At 42.8% G+C, this 17,669-nt stretch overlaps 1 protein-coding gene across 18 annotated transcripts; it reads left to right on the forward strand.

The window, feature by feature from the left end:
* The first annotated feature begins 63 nt into the window (after window positions 1-63).
* Window positions 64-17,406, forward strand: LOC124188778 (tropomyosin-like). Of its 18 annotated transcripts, none has more exons than XR_006872477.1 (11): window positions 4,164-4,318; window positions 5,253-5,407; window positions 5,522-5,647; window positions 10,845-10,978; window positions 11,631-11,748; window positions 12,852-12,922; window positions 13,165-13,240; window positions 13,445-13,507; window positions 14,281-14,350; window positions 15,758-15,891; window positions 16,847-16,872. XR_006872477.1 is itself a non-coding variant. In XM_046581641.1 (11 exons), exons 2-10 carry the CDS (start codon window positions 5,294-5,296, stop codon window positions 14,874-14,876), a joined length of 855 nt encoding a protein of 284 aa, XP_046437597.1. In that variant the 5' UTR covers window positions 4,164-4,318; window positions 5,253-5,293; the 3' UTR covers window positions 14,877-14,924; window positions 16,847-16,872. The 18 variants fall into 18 exon arrangements, 12 of the variants coding, with proteins under 12 accessions (XP_046437593.1, XP_046437597.1, XP_046437596.1 ...); XR_006872476.1 differs by lacking the exons at window positions 11,631-11,748; window positions 12,852-12,922 and adding exons at window positions 11,984-12,101; window positions 12,392-12,462; XR_006872478.1 differs by lacking the exons at window positions 11,631-11,748; window positions 12,852-12,922; window positions 13,445-13,507 and adding exons at window positions 11,984-12,101; window positions 12,392-12,462; window positions 13,796-13,858.
* Window positions 17,407-17,669: the final 263 nt, after the last annotated feature.

Below are 17,669 nucleotides of genomic sequence, written 5' to 3' on the forward strand. Positions count from 1 at the left end.
CTTTGACCCAGCTGGTCTGTTTTTAGACAAGCAATTAATTGTCCTGTTTGTCGGATAGGGAGTCGAGAACAATCGTCGTGTATTATTTCCTTCATTGGGCTCGACATCCGCTCGGAATGGAGTGTGTGTCTAGAGATTTTCGGCTAGATTTTGGTAGTGATCCTCTCTCAAATTGGCATAGACAAAACTCGTGTGTGCAGTGAAAGTGGGCTTTTGAGATGGGAACAACACATCGTCACGGTCCAACTATGTGTACCCCGTCTTCCTCGCTCAGTATTTACTATCTGCTGGTCATTTAAACCCAAACATTGAAATGATAGCCGAGCTGTTCGTGACCGAGAAGAGAAAACAAAACGCTCGTGAGATGAGTGTGTCGTGTAGATTTTTGGGTCTTTGCGTCTATCTTTTTTCATTTTTCGGTGACTGGGCGGATGCAGCGAAGACGAGGGTGATAATACCCTCATCCACCCCGACCTCTAACCCTCCCATCATGACGCGACTGCTGATGATTCACGAGAGAGTTGAATCGTCTCAGAGCTAAAAGGGTTGTAATATTTGTGTCAGTAGTCCCAAATTCATGTTGTTTTCAATGAAGTGTTTCAATTCTTTCGGCAAGAATATTTGGGAGCTTTTAAAAAGAAAGAAAAAATAAAACCTTTTTTCTTTTTTGATTTTCCTGGGTCGAGGAGCCCGGGCGCTTTTGGTACAGAAATAAACTACGGCGGCGTCGTCGGTCGCCGCCGCCGCCGTAGTGTGTGCTGCTGGCCTTATTTTGTGTTGTTTTAACTTTCTTGTACTGAAACGGACGAGAGGGAAGATCTTTTGCCGTCCCGGTTGAGAAATATAGACGTTGAGCTATCAGCGTCCGGGGCTGCTGGACCAGCCGCAGCAGCTGGACTCGATTCCGGAAGCGAATCAGAAAACAACCCAAAAGTTCCTTTTTTTTTTTTTCTCCACAAAAAAGAAAGAAAAAGAAGTGACGAACCCTTTTTGCCACACACTCTCTCTATTTGCCCTTCTCGTTTCCATCAAAAGCAAACACACAAAACATATATGGGTTAAGTAACATTTCCTGACCATATTTGGGCGTCATAGTCAGTGTCATTAGATGTAGGTGAAGGCTGTGCAGATCGTGTGAGTAAGCTCACTGCCGCAGCTGCATTGACGTTTTCATAAAGGTCGAAGCCCAAAACCGCCCGTCTCTCCGACAACAACAACGACTGGGCAGGGGAAAAGCCGGGGCCATTTTTATGACGTTTTCATGTTTGGCCCATCACACCAAGGATCTCCTCGTCTCGACTTGTGTTATTTAATAATCCCTGGATGCTGTGCCCGAGCCAACGCGTGCAACCGTCCGTGAAGCGCCACGCAATGCGACCGTTACGATGGAAATCGAGCGTTCTCATTAGCTTTCTATTATACCGTACCTCTCTGAACTGGTGTGTAATGGTTCTCGCGTGTCTGCCGTGTGTGTGTGTTACTGATGCAGTTGCAGCGACTACCGTTTGGTACACACACACACACACCTTTCACTCGGGCGTTTTGCCATCGTATGACTGGGAAGAATTAGAAAGTTGTGATCTTTTTATTGTCATTCTCTCTCCTCCTTTTGATACGAGCGATTGTATGTGATTCGACAAAGAGGAAAAACGACGCTGCGAAGAATAATTCACCGTCGTAGAATTTTCTTTTCCATACTGTAAAGAAGAAAAGAAAAATTCCCAATCAAAAGGAGCCACACGACTGGACGGACAATCCATGGCCGTCGCCTTGACTGGGATTTTATTTCTCTTGAACGTGTGCTGTGATTTCCATTTCTCTTGTGTTCCCTACATGGTTATCGACGCCGAATGAAAAGAGAACCTCCACCTCCTTCTCTTCATTTATATGGGGGGGTTCGTTCTTTCGGTTGAGGGTAAACCAATACGGCAGCGGCAGCGGGCAGCGGCGGCAGCATGGCCGGCTGTTGGCGCGCGCGCGCATTGAGCCCGACCTATTTCTGGGACCGAGAATGGAGTGAGAGAGAGAGAGAAAAATATCCCGATCCTTTTTCCCGTTTCTGTCTAGCGAAGAATAAAGAAGGAGGAAAATGAAAAAACAAGAAAAGTCAAACAAACAAATCGGTGCCAAGGTGTACGACCAGGACGACGCCGGGATTTTTCTACACGACGGCAGCGTGGAAGAATTTTTCTTTTCTCCTTCGGTTTCTTCTTGTTTATGCGGTTGAAAATGCGAATTCGAGAGAGACGGTGGGAGGGTGTAAGCATTCCATCATATGTAAACTCAATCGGTCTGCAACGTGCAACCGACGCCAATCGACGTCGTCACGATCTTTTGCAGGTCTCGGGAGTCCCGAGAAAAAAAAGCAAAACAAACGGAACGATGGAAGCGACTCTCGACATCCCGGTCCATTTTTGGTGTGTGAGCGCACCCACGTCCGTCCCTCACTGCGCAACTGTGTACAGGATTGCGGTGGCGCTTGGTTTTGGTTTGTTGCGACGAATCAGCGAAATTCTCTAGTTCAATTTTGCGTGTTCAATTTTCATTTTTCAAATGTTGCGACTGACCCCAATATTTGTCGCGTGTGTTCTTCTTACGCTCCAAAGTAGTACTCGACGCAATCAACCGGTGGCATTGAAAGTGTCAGTTATGCAAAAATGATTCGGACGTGTATCATATATATCTCTTTTGGCGCGTTCAATACGGTACAAAAACCTGGCGGGACCGGTACATGTGGCGCCAAACATAAAACGTAAAAGGTCGTGACCAATCGGAGAGAGTGAGATAGACAGATATATTCCAACAGCATTTTACACGACGTGAGTCTCTCTCTCTGCGATGGAAGGAAACACTTGCGTGTCAAAAAATGACCAGTGGCAAGGATCGGCAAGGTCGTATCGATTTTCCCTTTTGAAGAATTTCGGGAATTATTTTTTTGTTTGTTTATGAAACGTCCATTTCTTTGAGTATTCTCTCCCGTTTGTTCTGTTACGTTTCGTAGTCGTCGGATTGTCGGCGACCTCGCGAAAAAGTCGTGACTCCCGTCACCTCTGGAATCCAGCACGGAGCTTTTGCTGCTGCTCCGGCTGCTGCTGCTCCGGCTGAGCGATTCTACTTAGGTACAAGGTTAATGAATCTATTGTTTCATTAACGACGATTGCAAAACCACAGATGATGGCGTGAACATGAATACCGTGCCTCGAGTTACTTGCGATTCATCCGACACTTTTTCTGAACTGAATTCTCACTCACGAAAAAAAAACAAGTGAAGACTGACGTCATCCCGCGGTCCGGTTTATTAATCCACCCCGCGTCTCATAGCGGTGCGACAAATGGCAAACGTCAAGAATGGATTACATAAAATTGAATAAGCCACCACCTTATTGCATTATAAAACGGCACGGTCGTAGTCTTTTATCAGAAGAAGATTATAAGCTGCACGCGCCTGCTGAATTTTGAAATGTCGTAATCGTTGCGACTTGTCGGCAAGTCGGCGGATCAAGTTGCGGGAAAAAAAGAAAAAAATCATTCCCCCATCGCCCCCCGTTGGAATGTTTCGTGTCACTTTTGCGGTGTAGCCCAATTCCCGTAAACATATTTTCACTTTCCAGTTGCATTTTGACCTACCTTCATATTGAGGACGCTTTTTACTCTCTTAAAAGTGTGTGTGTTCAATCATTTCTCTTTCGTGTCTCGAGAATCATTATTACAAGCGTCAATCAAAATAAACATTACAATTGATATTCTTGGTATGAGTTGACTATCTTGTATGTACTCTCGTCGGCAAAAAAAAATGCATAACGCAATCAAATGCTCCGGGTGGTGTTTCACTCGGTCAGATACATCTGAATATATTAGATCAATATGTCGAGTGTGGAAACAAACACACACACAAAAAATAAAGAGTGTTTTTTCTCTGTTTTTAAATGGACGTGCGTACCGCAATAACACACAGAGCGAAGGAGAGGTTTTTTGGAACCAACGCAGAGGGTTGGGAGAGAGTGTGTAGGCGGGCAGAAAACGTTTGTACGGGCGGGATTGTGGAGAGAGAGAAAGAAAAAAGAACCGGGTTGCTTCTTGCAAGGACGGGCGTAGAGCTTGTCAGGAGGGGAGGTGGGAATCAAAGAAGTCAGGAGAGAAGAAGGAGGGTACCAACAAAAACGGGCGGCTATAGGAGCTGCTCGGCCGGGGTCCTACACGACTCCACAGTTGGCTCCCAAGTTGTTTGTTAGTCGGCTAGAACGTCCAAGCTAGAACAGTTGCTCTTCAGTCGCCGTAGCCGCCTGACGGGTTTCTCGCTCCTCACACAACTTCCAAGGTGAGTTGTTTGCTGATTCTTTTTTGATTTCAAATTTACTACGTTTCCTCTTCTTCTTCTTTTCTCCTTCTGATTTTCACTGTTTCCACTTTTGAACAATTTGCTATTGCCACACTTAAAGTGAATTTGTATCGCGAGTTAGTGTCGACCATTCGGATTGGATTTCCATTAAGGTAATGGGGTTTAGTTGTATAGAGGGTAGTAACGTGATGTGATTGGGCAATCCAGTTGGACTTGACCTTGTCTCGGCGTCCAGTTATGCAAATCTCTTCACGTTCGATCGAAGCTAGTAAAAAAAAAAAGGAAAACAAAACGATCCGAAAGAGCAGCGTGGGTCTCCAAGTCTGACCATTTCCTTCGCCATATTTGGCGCGGTACATAGAAAAAGAGATCCGTCCCGCGGGCGCCATCCAGCCAGACTCGATTTCGTCTCTCTCTCTCTCTGCGGGAATCGGGGTCTCTTTTTTTTTATTATTATGCAGCACAGCTAAACGTGTCTATGTCAAGGACTCTATGTCGGGATTCTATTATCCCCATTTCGAAATGATTCATTTTGTTTTTTAATGGATTTTCTTTCTTTTTTTTTCGAATTTCGTTTTTCTTTTTTAATTAACACTTTTGAGAAATTTCATTTACTGGGAAATGAATGAGGAGAGGGGGGGGGGAAGAGTTTCGCATCACGGCCCAGTGAAAGAATTCCGAGCCAGATAGGGGCGGGTTAAGAATAGCCAGTACTACACAGTGTCTCAGCTGGAGGTCGGAAATATCGTTGCGTTGATGCTCTACATTTTGAAATAGGGTTCGTGGCTGTGTGTTATTTCGTCTTGGACTCCTTCATGCCTCCCGCTCCCTTTTTTTTCTTTCTTACCCCATGTGGAAATGTGATAGTCCATCAACATTAATTTTCCTTGTTTGGTTCATTTTCGATTTTTAGTTTTTGATTTTCTACAAGTCGCCAAACCAAACCCAGCAGAAATGGACGCCATCAAGAAGAAAATGCAGGCGATGAAAGCCGAGAAGGATAACGCGATGGATCGCGCCGATACTTGCGAACAGCAATCGCGAGATGCCAACCTCCGCGCTGAAAAGGTTCAATCAAAAACATTTTTGCCGGATGAAAAAGAAATGACAACATTTGCGTCTCTCGTTCTATTCATGTTCCGTCGCCAATTGACCTCAATCAACGGGAAATGAATCATCCAGTCCGAGGAAGAGGTACGCGCTCTCCAGAAAAAGATGCAGCAGTTGGAGAATGACCTGGATCAGGCCCAGGAAAATCTTTTGGCCGCCAACTCCAAGCTGGAAGAGAAAGACAAAGCCCTCCAAACCGTGAGTTCTCTCTATTAAATACGTCTCTCTCCCGTTATCACACAAGGAAATCTCACCCTGATGGAAGAGAAAAGGCCATTTGAACGAAAAAGAAAAAGGGGGAAACTAAAAAAGCTACCGGAATTTTGTCATTTTGTTCCTTTTGTGACGGACGGACGCCGCCGTCTGGGAGAATTCTTAACAGAGACAGAAGGAAGAGAGAAAGACATTAGAGGGAAAGAAAAGAAAAAACTTTCACTTTTGATTCATCTAGCGCGTTTCTTTTAACAACTTCTCCTCTACACTGACTCACCTTGGCCCGAAAAAACCAAAACAAAGATTTATTTTTCTTCTTCATCTTCTGTCTCTCCCCTTTACGCTGCAAGATCTCAATCGATGGGGTTTTCGTGTCGTTCCCATGCGGGATAAAGTTGTGTGTGTGCGACCCGTCCGCATACAGGCAATAGGGAAATGAGGACATGGAAAAAACATTCCTGACGTATTTTAGTCGAATTTTTCTGGACAAGGAAAGGATATGTGTACGGCGAAAAACCCAAAACATTATTATCGTCTCATTCCGGTGCATTTTTGCTGAAGCGCTAAACACGCTAAAAGAGGAGCGGCCAGCGCTAAAAGTAGACTGGGCTGCTCCAGTCACTCTCGTTTCTTTTTTCTTTTCTTTACGTTCCAAACTGCTTTTGCTCTGTTGGACGATCTTGGTTTCTCGGGCCTTATATGGGCCGCCGTACACGCCCGTCTGCTATACACACTGCGGCATATGTGCAAGACTTGACGTCAGCGGAAACTCAATGGCGTTAGATGGCGTTCGATTCACTTTTCGGGGATTCTATTCTTAGAAATCATGTCCAAGTGTCGGGGGAAGGGGGGTTAGCTGCGCCCTAGAGCCTCTTGCCAGTGTTTTTCATCGTCCAATCGGTCGGGCGATGATGAAAGGCCGGAAAAAAAATCCACAAGAAGAAATAGTTTCTCGTCTAGTTTCATCGGCGCAAGATTGCCGTTGATCCGCTTTTTTCAAAATTGTTGCGTTTGGCGCGCCACCAGTCTGGTCGTTCAAGTTCATATTTCCTTCGACAGAGGGCGTTAATGTATCGCCCCGCATATTTTCAACCTGGTGTGCAACAGTGTCGTCTATCTGTTATGTGTCTACGTGGCCGCTAGCTCCCAGTGTGTTTTGGTGGGAGGGTTATAGTTATACAGTAGAGAAAGAGAGAAACGGGAAAATTTCTTTTTCTTTTTTTCCGCCGGGGATTGGAGACGTCCCGAAAAAGTCGAAAATAGAGAAGGCAACTGCCGTCCGTTGGTGGTGGGGTCTAGTCCAACTTCCCCCCCAGCACAACAACATCACCCACAACACACGTAACAGACGAAAAAGGCTGGCCTCGTGCTACAGCCCTCCCCCCTCCTTTCGAGAGTGTTAAGACGAAGTAAAAAAAAAAGAAAAAGAGAAAAGGAGAAAATTGGGCAACAGTTCAACAACTTTTTCCTACTAGTCGGGTGTTGTTACATTTGGTGGTGCTGCGCGGGCGTCTGTTTTCATAGATTCACGACAACAACAACAACATACGACGACAACAACAAGAAAGTGTGTGATTGCAGAACATTCCGGCCATTTATCGAATCCATTTAGCGACTTTTAACAACAGCAACAACAACAACAACCAAATATGCTGGTAGTAGTGGACAACAACATTGCGAGTGCTGCTGCCAACATGATGGATGGAACAGCTGAGGAACAGAATCTGACGGGAGAATTATCAAGGAGCGACGCCCTGTCGACTCGTCCGTCAGTGGCCGTCTCGCGGGCCGTTCAACAACTTTTGGAGCGACACGGCCTGGCTGGCCGTCCTTCGACTGTTAATAACGGGAACGTGACGGTCGGAGCGTTCGTTCAAGTCAACAACAACAACAACAACACCAACTGTTTGTTGTTGCAACCTCCTGATGTCGCCGTCGGCGCCGGTGTCGAGTCAGAATCCGATTTGGACTCGGATTCCGAGCCGCGGTTCAGACCCGATCCGATCGGAGGCAACCGGCACAGCAACAGTCTCGATGCCGGCTGTCATCCGGCCATGATGGACGACGACCAGGTCGACTTGAACGGCAACAGCCAACAACAAGAGGAGCAGCAGCAGCAGCAGCAACAACAAGGAGCCGATGCTGAGACGGAAGAATTATCGAAATTACGATGTCAGAGCGTCCGGACGGAAGTGCTGGCGGAGAAATTCCGGCGTAAGAATCGATGCGCCGATTACCCGGGATTCGGTTTCGCTTCGTCCGTTTTCAGTTCGGACACGATGATGAAATTCAACATAATCAAAAACGAATTGCACAATATCATGAATAATCAGCTTAAACGGGTTAGTCGATTTTTCAAAAAAACCCCACCGTGACTCTGCTCGTGTGTGTGGGTGGGTTTGATATCAATTCCCACTCACGATTCAAAACTCTCCCTACTCTCTTCTCTCTCCTGTGTAGTTGTTACATACAGTCGACAACACATTTGTAATCTTATCAAATTTTATGGCCCAACAGCCACGGATATCCGCCCAATCACGACCTTTTCGTTCGGTTAGAAAATGACGAGACTCTGAAGACTGTCGACGTTTCTTAGTGCTGCCATTTCTCTCTCTCGCATTACACAATGCCTTACATAGAGATACGAAAAGAAAATGCAGTTGCACCAAAAACCAATTGGAAGAGATCCGAGTCTGTGTGCACTGCACGAGAGAGTCCCGATTTTCGTCTCCCGGAGGCACGCCACCTCTCTCTCTCTCCCCTTCTGGGAGAGTTCTCTTTTTTTTTTTTTAAATAATATTTTATTTTAAAAAAGAAAATACCGAATATTTATTTTTATTATTTCTTTTTTCTTGTCTCACCATACACGGGCATGTGAGGGGAAAGTGGATGACTGCGAAAAGAAGGTCATCGTTCCCAGCACCAAACAGCAGCCCCCCTCTCTTCTTGTCCTTCATCAGCTCGAAAACAAAACACATTTTAAAACATCTTTTTTCAAATAAAAAAAAATAGAGAGATAATAACGATTTCTTTAAGTTTATTTTTTAAAGAAAAAGCCAACCCTGGTTTGACCAAAAGGCGCGCGTGATGACCTTGTTGATTCGCCCGTTTATATCTTGTACACATCTTATTTCTTTTTCTTTTTTTTTGACTTTTGGCCCTTTTGGCTTTTGTGTTACTGGTGTAGTGTCAGTCATCAACAGTCGGTGACTCACACAAACGGGGCAGACACGATCTTCCGACCGGACCCTTATACAGACAAATCTTTCTCTTATTTTCTTTTTTTGAAAACACTCCAAAGTCCCCCCTCCTAGTGAAAGAGAGAGAGAAGAAAAAATTCAGTATTATAATATTATTTTTGTTGTACAACTTTTCACCGCTGAATCAGAATCGTCTGATTTTTTTTTGTTGTTGTTGTTCTTTCCAGACGAATAGATTTTTCTTTCTCAATCGGATGATACACAGACTCCGTGTCGCATACCATAATTGGTGCTGCGTGTGTGTCCCAAAGGAAAAGTCTTTTCTACCTTTTTATTTTACCAAGGATGACGTCAGTTTTCCCCCTAGCAGACGGTCTTTTGTGACAATCGCCAAGAGAAATCGTGGTTAGAAGAAGGTTCGGAAACGGCCCGTATTTCTCGTGTCCAAATTTGGGCGTCGGAGAGGAGGAGGGGAGTGGCTTTTTATGGTTGGGCCTTTTCTCTCTCTCTATCTATGCATAGTGTGTGTGTGAGCCGAGTGTGTGTATATGTGTGTGTCTAGCTCTTGATAACCGACACGGCCAGACGATCGGTTGCTTAGTTTCGTTGCGTTCGTTCGTCTCTCGAGAGCAGGTGGTGCCCCAGCCAAGAGTTTTGTCCATTCCATTCGCCGCCATCGTCGAAAAACCATTCCACATTCACCACCCATCATTCCGTTTTCTTCGACTTAAAAATTCCAAAAGTGTGCTGGGCCTTTTAGTTGATCGAGCCACTCGAATTCAATTCTTAATTTCCCTTCAATTCTGTCCCTCAAGCCACACCAGTGGCGGCCATTAGTGTTGTGTGTCGGCGTATATAACCAAACATCTCGACAAACATTCCTAAAGGGGTCCCCACCCACACCGTATAGTCTCCAACAAACCAGATTGGCATTTAGTTAAAATTTCTGCTCGTAAATCCATCCATTCCACAAAACACACAAAAATGTCGTCCCAACAAGGCACACTGCTCGACGTGTTGAAGAAGAAGATGCGTCAAACGAAAGAAGAGGCCGAAAAGTATCAAGAAGAAGCCGAAGAGTACAGGAAAAAGTTACAGATTGAAATTAGACGAAGGGAAGAAGTGAGTTTTGGTTCGCTGCCATTTTTAATTTCCAACTTTTTTTTTTTTTTCTTTTTCCAATTCTTTTGAATAATTTTTTCTCGTCGAATTTTTTCTACTCTTTTCAAATGCCCATTTCCACGTTTGGATTTTTAGAGCTGGTTATTTTTCATTCTCTACGTGTGTGTGTGTGTGTACGTTTAAGGCGTGGTAATGAACAGGATGGGTGTTTGCCCGGCTCGGAATCACTGTTGCAGAAAACACTGTCTGGTTGTCATTTTCATTCTATGCTGCTGCTGCTGCTGCTGCTGCTGCCATTTCCTCTTTGGAAAATCTATTCGAAATGTGTTGTTCACAACTTTTCTCCGAGACACACACACATACAAAAAACCACCGGTGAACGAGAGTGCGTGAGCTAGAGAGAATATACGGGCTTTCTCTCTCCCAACACACACACTGCTGCCATGCCATGCCTTATATGGACATGTAACTTTGGTTAAGGCTTGGGGAGTCTGTGGGTCGAGAGGTCCCTAGTCTGTGGCCTCGGCTCAACAGCTTCTAAACATGGGCAACTTTATTTTATATATTCCTTTTCTCTCTCCCTTGTTTGAATCTCGTCATTCTTATTCATCTCCCCCCACCTTTTGCCTCTTCTTTCCAGATCCATTTTTCATCGGCGATAGGATCTTGAGAAACGTCTTTTTTCTTTTTTCGAAATTTTCCCAATTTTCCCCATCTCTTTGGGTTGTTGATTACCGAATTGATATTTTACATGCTTATCATTTCAGCGGCTCTTATAGCGAGACACGTACACTTTTCTTCCGGTGTAATCTTTCAGCGACTGATGAAATCTTATCTTTTTTCTTGGCTTCATAATCCAGGCTGAAGGAGAAGTCGCTGGCCTCAACCGTCGCGTCCAGCTGCTCGAGGAAGATTTGGAGCGCAGTGAGGAGCGTTTGAACACCGCCACCACCAAGTTGGCCGAAGCCTCTCACTCAGCTGATGAATCAGAACGGTAATTCCCGTCTAATCATTTCCACATTTCTTATCCAAAAGATTATGTGATAAAGACAGACTCTGTGAGTATCTATATATCTAAGGGGGTATGTTTATTATATTCCCGTTTGCATATGCTTATCACTTTGTACAAAACAAAAATTTTTATAGAAAAATCCTTGCCGGATGTTCTTTCTCTGTTGACAACAGAAAAAATTGGGGCCGGAGGGGTCATTAATGACACAGTTTCCAAAGTTCAGGTTCATTAAGCGGGATGTAGGGTCGATTGAGTTTCACTCCGACGCGGGCTGTAAGTCTTTTACCAGCACGTTCGTGAGTTTTTTCTCTTTTTTTTTTGTTCTGCCTGCGTTTGTACCCAATGTGTCCTTTGCATGCTCCTGTTTCCCCTTTTGTGTACGGACCACCGTACGAAATAATGACGGGTGATATAACCCCTCCCCCCCTCGATAGTTTTACCTGATGGATCGCCATCGTTCTCCGTAACGAATGCTATAGAGCTTTTGCTGCTCTCTCTCTCTCCCTTTTGACTTCCCCTTTTGATGGCTCCTGATGATAAAAACAAAGAAAAGAGGCGCACGCCAGTCCGCATGATGATACCTTTTGTTTGACGTTGTTTGTTTCTTTTTCTTGTTATTCACCCTACTGTGAAGCATCCGCAAAGCATTGGAGAACCGTACTAACATGGAGGACGACCGTGTGGCCATACTGGAAGCTCAAGTAGCACAAGCCAAACTGATTGCCGAGGAAGCCGACAAGAAATACGAAGAGGTATAATTATACACATGAAAATTATTCACGTCAAAAAATGGATGTGTCATGGATGCTTAAACTCTTTGCTCAAGTGATTAATGACTTTTGCAATTTTTAGATACGCAGGGGAAAAACCCACCCATCATTATCATCGTTCACTCTGTTTAGTTTTTACATTTTTGGATGGGGACAGTGTGTGTCTTGTTTGTTGAGGATAGAATTAAGTTGATAATTTTCTCCCCCAAACTCGCAGTATGCGCAAGGTGTTGGAGAACCGCAGCCTCTCCGATGAGGAGCGCATGGACGCGTTGGAAAATCAGTTGAAAGAAGCCCGCTTCCTGGCTGAAGAGGCTGATAGGAAGTACGACGAGGCAAGTGAAACAAAAATCCTCCCCCAAAATTAGGCAAACAGATTTTTGAGAGAGATAATATTCCATTTGCGAGTAGAAAAAAAGTTCCTTTTATGTAGAAAATGAATTTTCGTGTCTTGATGTCCCGTTTTGGGCGACTTGAGAAAGAACGATGATGACCACTGGTTGTTGTTGTTGTTGATCACGTAGAAACTAAAAAAGGAATGAGATGAGACTATGTGTAGGAAACAAAAAAAAAAAAAGAACCAAATTAAGAAACAATGGATTGATGGTGCTTGTGTGAACCACAGGTGGCCCGTAAGCTGGCCATGGTTGAGGCGGATTTGGAGCGTGCTGAAGAGCGCGCCGAAACCGGTGAAACGTAAGACTTGTATCTCCTTTTAGCCCAGACTTTTATGTCTATCCCCTCCGCGTTTACACCGTCCAGCATCTAGAGCATGGTACTACATCCATCCATCCACCCACTGTTCCCACCAGATGGCATGCGTTCGCGTTATTAACCCAGATTTGTTTTTTCGCTCTTTAGTGAGCGGTCATTTGTTGTGTTTCACTAATTCAAAATCATTTGGATGTTTTACAGGAGCGATTAAAAAAAATTCTCAGCCCTGTCGTCCTGTTATGTGCATCTGTGTCTTAAATATTAACCCACTAGAAGAATGATAATTTACCAATTTTGTCTTTTATCTCTCGCCCCTTTCCCATATTTGCCTGCCTTGTTGGACCTGCACGATGATGATGATGATGATGTAGGTTGCTCGCAAACTGGTCATGTTGGAAGCGGATTTGGAACGTGCCGAAGAGCGCGCGGAGCAAGGCGAATCGTAAGTGCATGCGCACGTTTGTTTATATCCTCTTGCCTTCCTTTTCCGACTTTGTTTGTGTGTGACCAGGTCCACATTAAACAATCACCGGAAGATGACCATTTTTCGTTGTTTTGCACGTGATTCCTACCCGCCCCTTCATACATCCCCCCCCCCCCCCTACTCTTTCCCATCTCACCTTCCTTCGTACTGTATTCACTTTCCCAGACTTTGCTGACGTTATCCGGTTTCAATTTTTACAGGAAAATCGTGGAGCTTGAAGAAGAGTTGCGCGTCGTCGGTAACAACCTCAAGTCCCTGGAAGTGTCCGAAGAGAAGGTATCCCACTCGCTTTCGAGACTTGATTCATTAATTTTTATCAAAAAGTTTTTTCTACCTTTACCTTTCATCAAGTATTTTTACATTTAAACATTTAATTAGTCTTTAAGCTCCCGTAAAAATAATCATAGAAAACAGTAAGGTTATTTTGTGTGTGTCAAATGACTCTTGTCGTGACGCGATTGGCTCATTGCCCTGAAATAGGCCAACCAACGCGAGGAAGCTTACAAGGAGCAGATCAAGACGCTCACGACCAGGATGAAGCAGGTAGACTAAAGAGAAAAAGAAAAGAGAGAAATATCATCACAACATCACATGGCACATAATTTTTGTTTTGTGCCTGGCCAGGGGCATGAGAGTTCGCGTTTGTTTGACGACACTTATTAGTATACGATATTTTACCCCTTATATTTATTATTATATAACACCCGTGTGTTTTGTCGTACAAGATTTTGTTTTAAAATAATTTAGTTATCCTGTAGTTTATTTTTGCACGGATTGACTTGATTTCTCACCCGCTTGCGTTTGTGTTTGTTCGTCATGACTTAATTTTAGGCCACTGCCCGGGAAGAATCGTACGAACTTCAAATCAAGACACTCTCCTCACGGCTTAAAGAGGTATGCACTACACACAATCACCTTTCACTATTTTTTCAGTGGGGAAAAAAAATTATTGCCTTTTCTAGTCGATGAAAAACGCCCTAAACTCAATCCCTGGGTTCTTATAAAAAACAAGTTTTTGTTATCGATATGATCGAATTATCTATACATAAATTCAGTGGTTTAGCATATATTTGAGTGTCCTGGATTTATGGGGTCACAGCCAAAAAGGTTTGCCAGCTGTCTTTTCCAGCTTGCTATAGTCGTTTCTTCTCAGTTTTTGTGTGTTATTTATATTTCGTGTTGCATTGTTAAAAGAAGGCCTGTCTTATGCATGCCCTGGCAAAGCCCAACACACGTACACGCACAAGACACACACATACACATTTATTCTATTTTTGTTGAGTGAAAACGACTTACCATGATTATTTTCGTCACAGGCTGAAGCCCGCGCCGAATTCGCCGAACGTTCAGTGCAGAAATTGCAGAAGGAAGTCGACCGACTGGAGGGTATAATCATTTTCCGTTTTTATCTACCGTTAAAAGTTTTTTTTTTTCCTTTTTTATTTCTTTCGTTTTTATTTATTTTTAATTCACCAAATTTTTTTAAAGCTTTGATTTCGTGCCGTCGAACATTTTTTTTTCTTTATCTCTTGACTTAAAAAAAGAACAAAACCAAAAAGTAAAACAAAAACGATTTCTTATCAAATTTTCCATATAAAGCATGTTTCCGCGTCTACTCCAGCATGAATTGCGATTTCAGTTTGAATTTTTAAATTTCCTTTTATAGTTTTTTTTATTTATTTTTTTTACATAAGTGATAATTTGCCTTAAGTGGCGCATGTTTTTCTGCACGCCATCTAAAACTAATGAATGTTTTTGTTGTGTGTCCATCCACCTCCTCCCATCATGAATGAACGATCGTTTGTGCGCATGGGTTTTCGGATGAGCAGACGACATGCTCGCCCAAAAGGAGAAGAACAAACTTCTGCAAGAAGAGATGGAGTCCACACTCCAAGACATCCAGAATATGTAATACCTTTCCTGCATGCGCGCCTGTCAATGTTTCACATCTAGCCAACAGGTTATAATCTCTCTTTTTTTTTTTAAACAAAAAAGTATTGTTTTGTTTTCCCTTTCTTCTTTTGATTTTTCCTTTATTCCATTTGGATCAATCACTAAGCGACGATGAAGCATTCCCAAAATATAAAAATGTATTCATTTTTTTTCTTTTCACCACTGCATCACTTTTCCTTTTGTCGCCACACCACAAAAAGAACCCGGTCTCGCGTCCAATTTTTCTTAGTTTAGTTGAGGCACCGTTTTTATTTTAGATGTTTCAAGAAGTAACTAACATTTGAATCTCTCTCTCTCTTTGTGCCACTTTACTAACACGCTGCTTTTGACGAACGGATTCGTAATGGATCAGACGCGTTGATCACATCGAAGGATGAGTACAACACACTCTACCGTGAAATCGACTGCACCTTTTCAAACATTAAGAAATATTAATTGGTTTTGTGTATTATTGCAATAACGTCCAATGCGGTTAAATTCCTTTTTATATTTTACAAGATTTTTTTTTTTTTTGCTTTTCAAAGAAAATTAAATTTTAGGTTAAAGCTTAAAGTTGGCTTATTTCCAATTGAATAAGATTCACTGGATTTACATAGTTATACTAATTACGGTTTTTTGTTTTCATTTCCTCCAACCATTCCCTTTATTGTTTTTTTTTTGTCCCACCATCACAATTTTCCCTGTCTGTTACTCGATGATCCATTTGGGGCAACCGAAATCAAATCAAAATCAAAATTTACCATCGCCTCTCCATCGTCATGGAAAAAAAAATACCCAAAAAAAACAAACAAACAAAAACTTGACCTCTTTGAAACATCAACATGTCTGTATCAACAACAGACGAGTTGGTGCACGAGAAGGAGAAGTACAAGTCAATCACAGACGATTTGGACCAGACTTTCTCAGAACTCTCGGCGTACTAGAGATATCAACAACGCTACTGCTCCCTCTACCACTACTACTATTCACTTTAGGTTGGATTTCTCTCGGGAACATTATCACTTTCTTTGCTCTCTTTTCATTTTTTGCGTTGATTTCTTTGTTCCTTTTGGACTGATGGATTGAGACCTGGATCGAAAATATTAGTGTCCGCCCTTTTGCTCCTTTTTTTCACGTCGTTTTTTTTTTTCTTCTTAGAGGAACGAACCACCTATACTCATTAGATGAACGTTTATTTTTCATCGGAATGCTTTTCATTCTTTTCATTATTCCTCCAGCAGTTTTCATTCATTTTCTTGAAGCTAAAAAACCGGTCGCATGCGTGACATTTTCACTGTCGATGACGATGAAAACTGCTGGGGTATAGTTTGTCTGCCTATCCCTTTTATTAGCGGGTCTATTTACTCCCGAGTAGTTTTTATTTATTTCAAAATTCTTTTTTAAAGTAGAGTTATCTCTCCTTCGTACGGCTTTGTGCCGGCTGTATAGGACAGAAGTCTCTTTTTAATTCAATGTTTCTACCTTTTCTTCCGAGCACGATGCCATCCATTGACTTGTAGGACTCCAGTATTAGATCAAACCCCTGAAATTGACGGCAACAGCAACAAAAAAAGAATTTTTTCGCCATCTTCGATATCATAATTACTACACACCCGTTCCACGGCTTGTCTTTCGAATGGAATCCCCTATCTCTTATTCATTCATTCATTGACCCTTGCTCTGACATCGTGTTGACAAATCCCCAATCATCTGCTACCCTCTCTCTCTCTCTGCATATACATCATGAAGTATAGCATGTTACTCAAATTAAAAAACATGTTTCTTTCACTTAGCGGCTACGTTCGCGTAGTCGATTAGATGAGTCTTGAAACCTTCCGAATTTTTTAGAACGAAAGAGAAAAAGACCCCAAATTGGCATGGTCTTGCTGTAACGGTTGAATGTAGCCAGACTAATGGGTCCGTGTTTTCTTTGTGTTCTTTTCCATGCAGACGAACTGGTCCACGAGAAGGAGAAATACAAATCGATTGCCGACGAAATGGACACCACTTTCGTAGAATTGGCTGGCTATTAAAGAACACCAACCATGCAAAAGAAAAAGAAAAACACCAGAGATTCTTTATAAATTATATACCCGCACACCTTCCCTCTGATGTCCTCTTCTCTTATACACAACAACAACAACAACTGAAAAACACTACAAGAACATTGAGCAGCCACACACATGTACACCATTTACACACACCTACACAATCAAGACACGAGACACACTTTTGTTCTAATCGATTGGCCCAATGTATTTTTTCCGATTCTCTACTCCTTCCCCGCCACATCTCTTCTCCACTTCCTCTTCTTTATAACCTCTATTGGTTTTAATCTTTTTTGCGTAAAAAAAAACACGCCATTTTTTCCTTTTTCTCTGTCATCTTTGGCTTTTTTTTCACATGTTGGCTCTATTAGAGTTGATATCCTTCTCTCCGTTCTCTCTTTGGCCTTCTTTTTTTTCTTTGTTGTCGAACTGGAAATACCAACACTAATTGGATTGTTGAAACTCTTCTCTCTTGAAATTTATTATTTGTTCGGTTGCGGGAAATTTTTTTTCACACACTTCTTTTTTTTTTTACACAAACATTTATAAATATATCTACGCGAGAAACAACAAAAAAGAGACACAAATGCCCGACGACAGCAGCATCCAGAGCGCGCAGCAGAGAGGATGTCCAGGAGAGAGAATCTTTTTTTGTCTTAATTTATTTCTTCCAACAACTTTTTTTTTTTTTTTTCATTTGACGCGCTTGTGAAAGTTGAGAGCAG

Source organism: Daphnia pulex, chromosome 2 (genome assembly GCF_021134715.1).
Source record: "Daphnia pulex isolate KAP4 chromosome 2, ASM2113471v1".
Lineage (NCBI taxonomy): Eukaryota > Metazoa > Arthropoda > Branchiopoda > Diplostraca > Daphniidae > Daphnia > Daphnia pulex.

What these genes read in the sequence shown, in the direction of transcription:
- LOC124188778 (XM_046581630.1), top strand. Translation starts at nt 7,312, where the DNA reads ATGCTGGTAGTAGTGGACAACAACATTGCGAGTGCTGCTGCCAACATG. An exon ending in TCAGCTGATGAATCAGAACG is followed by an intron (nt 10,979 to 11,983) that starts GTAATTCCCGTC and finishes CCAAACTCGCAG; the next exon opens with TATGCGCAAGGTGTTGGAGA. An exon ending in TCACGACCAGGATGAAGCAG is followed by an intron (nt 13,508 to 14,280) that starts GTAGACTAAAGA and finishes TTTTCGTCACAG; the next exon opens with GCTGAAGCCCGCGCCGAATT.